The sequence below is a fragment of the Lolium rigidum genome, chromosome 7, assembly GCF_022539505.1.
Source record: "Lolium rigidum isolate FL_2022 chromosome 7, APGP_CSIRO_Lrig_0.1, whole genome shotgun sequence".
Taxonomy (NCBI): Eukaryota; Viridiplantae; Streptophyta; class Magnoliopsida; order Poales; family Poaceae; genus Lolium; species Lolium rigidum.
The window spans coordinates 128,605,474-128,618,428 of NC_061514.1; the positions used below are offsets into that span (position 1 = coordinate 128,605,474).

Consider the following 12,955-nt stretch of genomic DNA (forward strand, 5'->3'; position numbering starts at 1 on the left):
AGTCATCCTTGCATATATTGTATTTTTTTTCAACATGACCTCCCATCACTTTCTCTCTTGAGAATTTCTCATTTTTCTTCTTGCGGGAAGATCTATCGTATCACAACCTCCCCGTCGATTCTTTAGCCCGTAAATAATAGAAGGGACCCATGCCATTGTATATATGACCAGCCAACAAATCCGAATTTAAAATACCAGTGGCCATTACAATCATTACCATTCACATGGCAACATACAAGCTCATTCATGTATGACGTAAAATAGCAATTGTGACTGAAGAATCTTAGAAATTTTGCGCTTCACCCGCTATGAAATTCATACGTATTCCCTTGCTACCTATCTACTTGTGGTAGGCTATCTGATATGGTCGCTGCAACCCATTACGTTATCCACTTCTGCTACACTGCATGATCTAAACGGTGGGGGTTGCACCATCGCGATCATGTCGTTATGTCTTCTTCTCATTCGTCGTTACTTTCTTCTTCTTTGATTTGAAGCGTCACAATCCACATTTCTTCACCGCCCTTGCCTCCACCACCCGGTGCAAGCATTCACTGCCCTTCTCCTGATATGTGGCCAACCTCCCTCTGGGAAAATGTTTCATTCCAAATCAAGTTACAATGAAAACTCCATGAATACCATGTTGAATTTTTTTTTTAAATAAACTCATAAAATAGGATATGTTGGGAAGGTTATGTTCAATTGACATCGAAATTTAAAGTTCAAACTTATATTCATTTGGGACAAGAAAAAGATGCATGAACAATATTGCCGTATCATCTACCACTATTCATTGTTGAATTTGTTTTCTTAGACTTCCGAACTTGAAATTCTATAGGTTTGTAGAAACTTTCTTGAACCACTTAGGGTCTAGCATCCCTCAAGCCTAGGCAGTTGCTTGGGCTCGCCGGCGGAGCGTCGTCTTAACTCAAGTATTAGTTAGTGATAATCATTTGAACGAAATTTAGCACACTACTGGATTTGGCTTCAAAGCCGTTATTGTTTCCACCACAATGCTTAACATAGACACATAGTGCATCTTTGGAGTTTCTTAGAAACTCTGAAACATACTATTATCTCCGTTCTAAAATAAGTGTCACAACTTTACCGTTACTTGATTTTCGCCGAATAGTTTCTCTTTTTGATTTGACGTGCAAGTAGGGTGGACCTGCTATTGGACAAGTTTCATACCATGCGACATTGAATCTCGTCCAGCAAGGTGATCTCGATGTCTTGGGTCCTACACTCCTACTTCATCATCATCATTTCGTAGAAGACTGTTCTGATGTCGATGGAATCCCTGTTTGTTTAGCGCTATCATCAGCATTCCAAACCACAAAGAAAAAATAAAGTCAAAATGTGTGATCCAGATAACAGCCGCCGGTAAGCGCACCACCGGTGGTCCAGCCCCAAAGCCCCAGAAATTTTTAGACCAAAGTGCCAAAAAGGCGGCACGACCAAATCGGCATACGAGGCCACGGCGACCCAAGCTCCCCTGAGGAAGACGGCGGCGACACACCAAAGCAAAGCCCCACGAGCTCCTCCCCGTGCTCGCCTGCTCCCCACCAAAACCCTAAACCCACCCGAGGTCCCCTGGTCCGGGCGGAGCTCCCCGGCAATGTCGTCGTCGTCGAGATCGACGCGCTCCAGCATCTCCCCATTCCGATCCCGCCGCTCGCCCGCGGCGCCTCCGCCGGCGAGGACCTCGTCGGGAGGCCGCGGGTCCACCCCGTCCTCCTCCGCCGCGCGGCCGACCACCCCGTCCTCCTCCTCCGGCGGCCGCCCCACCACCCCCTCCGCCGCCTTCGCGCGCCCCGCCACCCCGACCTCCTCCGCGCGGCCCACCACGCCGTCCTCCACCGCCTCCGCGCGCCCCACCACGCCCTCCTCGGTCTCCTCGCGAGCAGCCGGTGGGAGGGCGCCTTCCGCCGCGGACGCGTCCAATGCCAAGGAGAACATCATGGTCACCGTCCGCTTCCGCCCCCTCAGGTGCGCCGCTGCTTTGCCGGCTTTCCGCCACCGAGGACGTGCGATTTCGAGTTTTCTGCTTACGTGTTTTTAAACTAATAATTGTGTTTGCTGGTGTGTAGTCCTAGAGAGATCAACAAGGGGGACGAGGTGGCTTGGTACGCTGATGGCGACAACATGGTGCGCAACGAGTACAACCCGAGTATCGCCTATGCTTTTGGTGAGTGCTCTTCAGTCCATTTCAGGTAATGCTACAATGCGTCAATGTGGAACGAGTGGTGCTAAGGGAATGTGCGCGCAGGAAATGGAACGAATTAGTAGTGTCATATTGGGGGTTTCTTTTGGAAATGAGGGTAGAGTCGTTTGATGACTATATGCTCTGTTGCGCTATCGAGTGTAACTGCAAGGGACATGCCAGTTTTGTTAGCGAGAATATTGATATGCTCTGGTAATAAACTGTTGAAATAAGTTCCAGCTCTATAGGATGTCTTACCTCGGTCAAGCTTGCTGTCTATTATGCAACTATGCAAGCTCAAGAGTGTGATGAGAATGTGATCCTGTTGCTGAAGTAGCAAACAAATGGTAAAGAGAAAATGAGCTATTGTTTTGAATCGGAAGTGATGTTCCACCAAGAAGACAGTTTAACATTGTTTTAAGCGGTACATGGCAGATACCTCCAGTATTTCATACACCATACGCACACACATGAATATCTGCTATATGTGCCATGTGCAGCTAGGCATTATATGCCACTAAACGGGAAAGCACGAAAGTACGTGAAAATTTGCAATGAACTAGTGTTCGACCAAAGGGTAAAAACTAGCCGGGCTGTCCGCATAACCACATAGCTAGCCATCTGAGCAAGGCTCGTTTCGTAAAGCGAAAGCTGTTATTACTGAACATAGCCTCAACTTCACATTTTTTTTTATGTCTGCCAGGTCTGTAGTTTGCTGAAACCTACATTTTCCTTGTTTGCATTTGTGCAATTTTGCAGATAAAGTTTTTGGCCCAGCTACTACAACTCGCCGCGTGTATGATATTGCTTCTCAGCATGTTGTAAGTGGTGCCATGGAAGGAATTAACGGTACTTTTCAACTCTCTTATTGTTTGTAATTTGTAGAGTAAATTATGTTCGATAATGAATGCGAATTTAGCGAATCAGGAACAATATTTGGTAGGAAGTTAAGACAACAGTCAATAAAAAATATGTGATGTAGATTGGATGGATCTACATTTTTTTTCTTAAAGCCTTTATGGGGTTCCGTACCATGTTTATATCCAACATTGCAGTGCCAACTCTGTTGGATCAGACATATCTCGTGCCAGCCTTGCATGATTCTTTTGTTACAACCAATAGCTGACAATTGTTAGAATTTTGGATTTCCACTGCTATCTCTACTCCCTTTGCTCCTGAAAAGAAAGCCACTATTCCTCTACCTTTGATTATTAATACATACTCACTTAAATCATTGGTAATTGCAGTGTTGCCTTCTCTTATCTGTAGTGTTGTACTTTTATCTTCCAAGATTTATTCAATTCCCTAAAATTGCTCTGTTTCTTTCAGGTACTGTTTTTGCATATGGTGTCACTAGTAGCGGGAAAACTCATACAATGCATGTAAGTTTGTGCATGTTGTTATATATCTGCCATCTGTTCCCTTAATTCCTCCAACACGTCTATCGATGTGCTTCTACATACATAATTTTTCAGGAGAGGACATAGCTCTACTGTTAGCATATAGATGTTTCCTCTTTTTTCTCTTATGTCTATTGCCTATCATGATACACTTGAACTTCACACAGAAGCATGTGCAAATCGTTTTTAGCAGCAGCAATACTGAACTCTCTTTCACCGAACGCTTGGATAACCTTGATTGCAGGGAGAGCAAAAGTCACCTGGAATTATCCCGTTGGCTGTGAAGGATGTGTTCAGCATTATTCAAGATGTAATGTCTTCATATGTTTTTGTCTATAAACGTTAAAGAAATCAGGCTCACATGACATCATTATTTCTTATCTTGACCTCAGACCCCTGGACGAGAGTTTCTTCTGCGGGTGTCATATCTTGAAATTTACAATGAGGTGACTTATCTTGTCAAGCCATGCATTTGATTGCTACTGATTTGCAACTATTGCTACTTCATAGGAACAAGATTGTCTCTTATCAATATACAATAGACATATAAGACCAGAATTGCTGCATGCCCCTGATTACCGTACACCTGATGCAGTAATGCTTACTTAGAAACAAGTTAAATATAGTGAGAGAATATGAAGTTGGGAGTCAACTATTTCTGAACTCACTCATTGATATGTTTAATGGTTGTTCATGCTTTTGGTTGTGTCTTATCACTTCGCAGGTTATAAATGATTTACTTGATCCGACAGGACAGAATCTTAGAATTCGAGAAGACGCACAGGTACCTGGTTGTTGGACCATGTCAATTAATCCTGTATAGCATAGCAGTCTATACTACATGGAATTTTATTTCTATCTCTTTTTTCCCGGGGAAACACAAAGCTTGCGTTTTAATACTCCGTCCGGTTCAAAACAATTGCCAAAAAATGGATGTATCTACACACTAAAACATGTCTAGATACATCCATTTTTTGGCAATTATTTTGAACCGATGGGAGTATATTAAAAGGTAGAGAGTTTTTACAGGCCTAAGAAAGGCATACTTATTACTTATGAGTTCTTATTTCACATTGTGTGTTGATCTGTTTGATTCCTTGTTCTCATTTCTCGCTGACAAGTCTCTTTGTAATAAAGTAATAACTGTTGATCCTGTTTGATTCCTTGTTCTCATTTCTCGCTGACAAGTCTCTTGCCAATAACTGCTGATCTGTAGACCTTATCAGCTACTCATAATTTTATCACTCTTTCTATTCTCTTAGGGAACTTATGTGGAAGGGCTTAAAGAAGAGGTTGTTTTATCACCTGCACACGCACTCTCTCTGATAGCATCTGGAGAAGGTATTTGGTTTGTGTAGATAACATCCTTTCCTTTCCCCAGATTATCACTAATTGCATCCGAGGAGGTTTTCCATATTTCCATGGGGATTGCTTCATCTCCATGTTTGTCCTTGTGATTTTTTGTACCAAAACTTAAACCTACAGTGATTTTTTTGGTGAAGTCATATACCTATTTGTGTATCTGTGTCCTTAACTATATGTGGCTGTGTGTGGGTGGGGAGGGGGGGGGGGGATGTGACACTTTGGCAATTCATTGATTGTTAGATCTTTGTACACCTTGAATCACATTAACCTTGTGCTAAATTGCTGATGAATTGCATGTGGCAGAGCACAGACATGTTGGATCCAACAACTTCAATCTCGTCAGTAGTCGGAGCCATACTATATTCACATTGGTACTCTCTCACTCTCTCGTATCGGCCACCTGTCCTCTCTCTTGTACACATGTCTGTTGGCTGGCAGGTGTTTACATCCATCTGCCAAATAATTATTGCTTATTGAGTCTGCAAAGTAATGTAAATCATTCCACGTAGCACTTTACCGAATCTAAAAGTCTGTTCTTTCTTCCAATGTGAAGTTGTTTGATGTAGCTAGTTACTATGGGTTTCAGCTCAGGTAGAATGTTTAAATTTACATTGTTACATGCCTGCAGACCATCGAGAGCAGCCCCGCTGGTGAAACTGAAGAGGAAGAAGTGAGATTATGCCAATTGGTAATTCCTCTCATCCAGTTTGCTTATAATTTCGTACCTTTCAATCATCTTACTTATTATCTTGATTTATTTAGCATCCAGCAGCTTGGTATAGTTTATGTTTTGTGCATGCTCTTATTATTTCCATCCATATGCTTTTGTCAGAACTTGATTGATCTCGCTGGGTCTGAGAGTTCCAAGACTGAAACAACTGGATTACGTCGCAAAGAAGGTTCATACATAAACAAAAGCCTGCTCACCCTTGGAACTGTACGTTTTCCTGCAACCTGCGCCCCTGAGGATTTCTCTTTTTGTGATCTTATTGAGAAATTAATACAAGATGAACCTTGTGACCCATTTCATTGAGTTATCCCAAACTAATAGAGACAGTGTTTGCATGCATGACTCCTTTGCTAGCTCCTACAACATGAATCCACATGATGCTTATCTCACATATAATTGACTAGTAGGAAGGGGTACTGGGGAAATGATCACATCGTTTTCATTTATTTAGTTCTTCTCATGGTAAGTTGTTGATGGAATTTCGTCGCAGGTTATTGCTAAACTTACAGATGGCAAGGCTGCTCATATTCCCTATAGAGACTCAAAGCTCACACGCTTACTTCAGTACTCTCTGAGCGGCCATGGACGCATTTCTGTGAGTGTTTTGTTTGTACAGTAACTCGTGCTTTCTCCCTTGTTAAGATCCTTTATTTACTTATGTATTTATTTATTGCCTTGGTTTTTGGAAGCTTCCCACATATACGTTTGGGCTTGTAAGTGTAAGCAACTTATGTTCGTATAATCTCACCCTTTTCTTTGTCACAGCTTATTTGCACAGTTACCCCTGCTTCCAGTAACACTGAAGAGACACATAATACATTAAAATTTGCCCACAGGAGCAAGCATGTCGAATTGAAAGCTTCTCAAAATAAGGTAATAATCAATCAGTCTGAAGTCCATATTCTAAGAATGATGCTTGGTACTGATGCTAATTGTCTTTCCAGATAATCGATGAGAAGTCCTTGATAAAGAAGTATCAGAAGGAGATAACATGCTTGAAAGAAGAGCTGCAGCAACTGAGACGTGGCATGATGGGAAATGGGTACATTCTTCCGACGGATCAGGAGGATCTTGTTAACTTAAAACTTCAGGTTTGTTTTGCATGTTTTTCAGCAACAGAGTACCTTCCTTCTTAATTTCGTGAGAAGTTATTCTCCACCAATATAAGTCACTGGAAGACTAACTTCTCTTCCACCTAAGCGTCCTTGTACTCTATGCAATATTGAGACACTTACCTTCCAGATGGCATGCTGGAGATTAAATTCAACATATTCCATCCGTACATGAACTTGTTGGCCTTGCTTCCATCCAAAATGATTAATCTTTGTAATTTCTCTTTGTGTGATAGCTTGAAGCTGGCCAAGTCAAACTTCAGTCAAGGTTAGAACAGGAAGAAGAAGCAAAAGCAGCATTGATGGGTAGAATTCAGAGGTTAACAAAACTGATATTGGTGTCAACCAAAAGTTCAATATCCGCAAATGTTTTAGGAAAGGCTAGCCTCCGCCGACGGCATTCATTTGGCGAAGATGAGGTTCTTAAGCTCAAGCTCTCTTCTTCTTTGTTTGGTTGCAACATCTTAGTCCATTAATCCAACTCAGAGTAAATTCTGAAGAGCCTTACAACAAAATCTGGCATAGAAACTGAGAATATGGTGCAAGTGTGAAAGAGCAGGATTGCTGCCTTTTCTGTTCTATTGTTTTTGTGGATCAATTTTGAGGATTTACTTTATCTCACTTTTCCTGACGTTGCAAGTTGCAGCTTTTGTTCACACTAATATGTAAAATGTGAGGTTACTTTGTGATGATGCATGTTTCCTACTTAATGCACAGCTTTATTGTGCTGTATGCTTCATAATTTTTGGGGGTGCCTCAGATTACGAGTGCTCTATAGTTCTCAGCTGGATTAATTTAATTAAGAAACGAAAAAACACATAGTTCATCTCGAAATTTAGCCTACCATACCAAATTTCTTATTTTGTTTGCAACTTCTAGTTTTCAGTTCCATTAAGATGTGTGGACTTTTTGGCTGTGCCTTGGTTCCTGTGAAATCTTTATAATTTTTTTATGTAAGCTACTTGCCAATATATTTCCATAGGGCTCTCTACTACTGTTTTCATTAAAAGAGAAAAATAATAATGAAAAAGCACCAATGCACTGTGACCTTGGCGAGTATTCATTTGTACGGATGTGGGGCACCCTATCTTGTGGCCGCTTAGAGCTCCGAAGGTAGTAAGGGTGGTTAACGAGAGGATGAGTTCGTAGTCTGCGCGCAGGTGTCATGATGGAGTCAAGAGAGATAACAGAGGTAGATTAGAGAAATAAAAGAGGCAGGGATTAGCATTAGGAAGATCAAGGGTTTATTTCTGCTTGCCCTAGAACACACTGGATACACATCCTCTTATAGGAGGAGTGGAGGACCAGCCGCCAGGAGACTGGTATTCAAAACTGACTCCAATACCTGTAGTCCACAACTAGGACTCTATTTTCACTCTGACACAAACCAACTCACGGTAGCCAATTTTCACTAATTATTTAATCCGGCAGTAATTGAACTGGGCTCTAACTATGGCTATGGCTATGCTACTAATGCCACAACACCCTACTAATCCCATTTTGTACAAGACATCATAGTTGATGGACCCTGGCCATATGCAACGCGAACACTCTTTTGGACTGTACATTACCTGAATGGTTGAGAGCTATATGTATCTGAAATGCTCATCTACGCACAAGTAACAAATCGAATGGAGCATAAAAAGTTGCTCTATAGTAAGATTTTGAACTGCATATTATGTTGTATATTGGCGCTTTTGTAGAAGGAAACAATATTTCTTATCGTAAAAAAACACTATATTTCCTGATGATTTACCCTGCTTCATTCATTGGGGAGCGCCTACTTTCTTGGAGAGTGCCTATTGTTCTTATTTGGTTTCATTTTGCAGCTTGCTTATTTACCCGACCGAAAGCGGGAGTACGGCGAGGACGATGATGTTAGCCTTGATTCAGAGTTTTCAACTGAAGCAAAACTAGATTCTCATACTTCTGACGAGCCTATTAGGTTTGATAGAAGGAATCGCAAACGTGGTATGCTTGGTTGGTTCAAACTAAAGGTGATTTTCTTGCTATGTACTTATATAGTTTGTGTTTCTCAGCTTCTTTGTTAAGTTTTGTATTGCCATCAGTGATCTTCTGTTCTCTGCTGGAAAAGGATTGTGTGCTTACAGTAGGCAATATTAGCTTTCCTGGTCGTTAGAAAAAGATACAATTCTAGAAAAAATAAGCTAGGTTGCTTTATTGCAGTCTTCTTGTTCATTTTATTCTAATTTGTTCGTTTCATATGTGCTTCCCTCTACTTGCATTTGCTTAATTTTTAAAATGCCTCTCCCACGATAGTAATGCAGTACACCTAGGAATTACTTGCTTGTGGGCTTCTAGACACTGAAAGATGTGGAAGACCATGTACTGTGGACTGTGGTAGAGAAGTATTCGGTTTTGGTGGTTGAGAACTTGAGATCACAAGTGTCAGCTCTATCTTCTAGCTGTTTGAAGATGTGTAGCTCCACTTATGTGTCCCTCTTCTTTTATATATACAAGGAACAACTCGTCGCTGGATGCTGTCTAATTGTTCGAATATCTTTGTTGATGTTTCTTATAGCTTTGCCAGCTGTCTTGTCTTTATAACTTGTACTCTGGCTTTGCTATATAAGTTATAGGTTCAGTCATTAATATATTTTATTTTACTTATGCAGAAGTCGGAGCAATTATCTGGACTGTCAGCTAGTGTCGATAGTGACAGCACAGCTAGTGGCTCGCCTTCCTTCTCCAGATCATCACAGCAAAAACACCTATTGCTTGACCTGAAGGATGGTCACAGGAAATCTGTGACTAGGAAAGCAGATGATCCAGCACTTAGTGATTCTTTTCTAGAGAGGACTCAAGCTGGTGATCTATTTAGTGCTGCACCTATTGCTCGACACCCATTGCCGGTGAGTCGGTTTTCTGACTTTTTACACTTTCCCCACTTCCTCTCATTCTACCACTGCACAATTCCAAATTCTTGCATTCCTTCTGTGGAATATGCTGGAAACCTTCCATGTTAAATTGTAATAAAGCATTCTAGTTCTGGATTGCTGCTTGCTGAAGAACACTGGCTCGTGGGTAGCCTACAAAGTGCTGGTTGTTGCCCATTTAGGGAATGTGATTCCACATTAAAATAAGTCGATAAGTGGATTCATGTTTAATGGAATTTGGTTACAGTAAGTTTACTTTTGGCTCTGAACTGTGAGATCTTCCTTGTCCTATGCTCCTTGTCTGGCTAGCACTTCTGGCTTGAAGCAGCACGTGGTCTATGACTTCCTTGCTAATTTGAGATTGACCCATGTTGTTTTTGTTATAGAGCGTGCTCTGCTATATTCACTGATCTGGACACTAACTGACATGTTACATGTATAGAGTGGAACAACTATCGTGCTGTATTCACTGATCTGGACACTAACTGACATGTTACATGTATAGAGTGGAACAACTATCGTGGATCAAATAGACCTTCTTCAAGAGCAGGTCAAAATGCTGGGTGGGGAAGTCGCACTTTCTACAAGCTCACTCAAAAGGTTGTTGGAGCAAGCAGCCAACAACCCTGACGATTCACAAATTCATGTAAATATATCTATAATCTTTTCTGAGCTAGCTGGGCATATTTATCTACCCTAGATCCTCAGCCATTTATTTTAAGAATATCCTTATCTGAGCATTCCCATTTCTCTTTTTCTACAGAGCCAAATTGAGAGGTTGAAAAATGATATCGGTGAAAAGAAATCACATATGCATGCGTTAGAACAGCGTATAATGCAATCACTGGAAACTACAGATGACCCAGCTATTAGGACTGAGATGTCCCAGGTAATAGTTGCCAAGTGATGCTAAACTGGAAAGTTTGAATTCATCTGATGTTGACTTACATGGAATTTCTAGAGATTTTCGTTTGAGCGTATTCTACTTATGTTTTGGTTTGTTAGGTCTACCTTAACTTTCTTGATCTGTGGCTAATGAGTCATATCCTACAGTGTTTTGGATTTCTTTGTTAATGATTGAAATGTTTCCTATAATATTTTTCAGACCTTTTCAAAGTTGACCATGCAATTGAGCGAAAAAACATTTGAACTGGAGGTTTGTTCAATGCCACTTTGTCAGCTAGTGTTTGTTTCTCGGATTGATATCTATCATAGATTAATTACTGTTTTACCTGGGTGGTTTCTCTAGATCATGTCTGCAGATAACAAAATCCTTCAAGACCAGCTACAAGCAAAGGTGAGAAAGGGTGGGAGAACAACTATTTTTCTTGTCCAACATATCAGTCTGACGTTTTCTTTGTTCAAATAGGTATCGGAAAATGCAGAACTCCAAGAAGCAGTTGCGCAATTGAGGCAAGAGAACAGTAAATTATTGAAGGCTTTTAGGAGTGAGTCTGCTACGCAGTTTAGTGAACCATCGACGGCAAGAAGTGATTCTAGGGATCAGGCAGATGAATTCTCAAGTCATGCAAACATTCCCTCTAGAACAGTGGAAGATAGTAGGGAATCACCATTAAAATCTCAAGTACTCATGCAGGTAAACATCACATGCCTGCAATTCATCTTCGTCCAATTTTGATTGTCACTTGAAAAGTTGAAACCTAAAAGAATCAATGCTGCAGGCTGCAGAAATTGAGAATTTGAAGCAAGACAATCTGACGCTGACGGAAGAGAAGGATGGCTTGGAAATTCACAGTCAAAAGCTGGCTGAAGAATCATACTACGCAAAAGAATTGGCAGCTGCCGCTGCAGTTGAACTAAAGAATTTGGCTGAAGAAGTCACCAGGCTTTCTTATGAAAATGCAAAGCTGGCTGCAGACTTAACTGCAGCAAAAGAGCTTAATTCATCGGTTGCAAGGGGCAGTATCCACAATGACACAAAACGCCGTGATCAGGAAAATGGATATTTTGCCGAGGAGATGCAGAAAGAGTTGGTTGCTAGTTGTGAGAGGGAGGCTGCGTTAGAGGACACATTATCCCAAAAGTCCCGGCGAGAAAATGAGCTTTTGAAGATAATTGATGATGGGAAGTGCCATGAGCAGGATTTAGAAAATGAGCTGGCAAGCATGCGGGTCCTTGTTTCGAAGATGAAGAAAGAAAACTCTCAGGAGGATTTGTTTGAATTCAAATCAAAGCAAAATGGCTTTCATTCAGCGAAGAATGATACCGGCAGAACCCTAAGCGAAATGGAAGCTTCGGATAATTGGAAATATGATGGCGTCAGTACTCTAGAAGAAGCAAAAGCTGCGTACAATTTTGAAAGAAGGCGCTGCAAAGAGTTGGAAAACGCAATGTCCAGATTGAAGGTAACCATATATTTACTTTGCTAGCAAGCTTACTTATGAACAACTGAACACAATATGTGGGGATGACTTGGCTGCTTCCGTTCTTCTGATGCACCTGTATTGGACCTTTTCAGGGTGAAGACATTAGAGGGTTAGAGGTTAAAGTCCTTGAAGAGCTACAAAACTTTCATGTGGAAGCACTGTCAAGGATTTGCCAAGAAAAGGTATTCTTTTCCATCATCCATATCTAGTTTGTACTAAGTTTTCTGAACTTTCTGCGGGATGTAGAGCATGCTGCATTTATTTTGCGGAGTGCTGCAGCTTGACTTAAGCACATGTTGAGACAAGGGCTTCCTTTCACCCCTACTTACTACATTTTCTCTTGTGATTTACAGATGGCAAAACAGATGCTATAGCAGGCCTTTTTTCAAGTTTAGAGGCTGCTTCCACCTCTCCTCATGTTTGTCGGCTGCTGTTTATTCACACCATATATTGCTGCTACAGCCGAAGCAATGCTGATCCTAATGCGTTACGACTTACCACACTGGAGTAGATAACCTGGAACGGCCAGCCCTCGCCTGTGTCAACAGAAACAAAGGGGGGAAGCAAAATATAGTTCTGACTTCTTGCCCTGATGCTAATCTACCGGTACTTACTCTCCTGTACAGTTTACTGGATTAGAAAGACCCACTTGTAGATTTGTATTAACTGGCCGTATGGGCTAGCAAAGAAGACGCCCAAGGCCTAGCTAGACCGGGCTTTTGCCAGTTGTTGTTCGCGGTACTTGTAGCCTGTGTAGACGGACACGTGATCCCCCCACCCCCACAATTGAACGGATGAAACTGTAGGTCCTCTCGTACTTGTTGGCTGAAGCAAAGCTGCAGTTTTCGCATATTACTGTTC

At 41.5% G+C, this 12,955-nt stretch overlaps 1 protein-coding gene across 1 annotated transcript; it reads left to right on the forward strand.

Annotated features, from left to right (window-relative positions):
- The first annotated feature begins 1,603 nt into the window (after nt 1-1,603).
- LOC124676817 (kinesin-like protein KIN-7E, chloroplastic) lies at nt 1,604-12,955 on the forward strand. The gene is made up of 25 exons (XM_047212844.1): nt 1,604-1,989; nt 2,091-2,188; nt 2,963-3,052; nt 3,533-3,585; nt 3,848-3,913; nt 3,996-4,049; nt 4,328-4,387; nt 4,866-4,944; nt 5,272-5,339; nt 5,597-5,656; nt 5,801-5,905; nt 6,189-6,293; nt 6,464-6,571; nt 6,643-6,789; nt 7,047-7,229; nt 8,640-8,807; nt 9,447-9,683; nt 10,213-10,353; nt 10,471-10,596; nt 10,813-10,863; nt 10,957-11,004; nt 11,077-11,304; nt 11,390-12,073; nt 12,187-12,276; nt 12,448-12,955. Exons 1-25 carry the CDS (start codon nt 1,619-1,621, stop codon nt 12,466-12,468), a joined length of 3,441 nt encoding a protein of 1,146 aa, XP_047068800.1. The 5' UTR covers nt 1,604-1,618; the 3' UTR covers nt 12,469-12,955.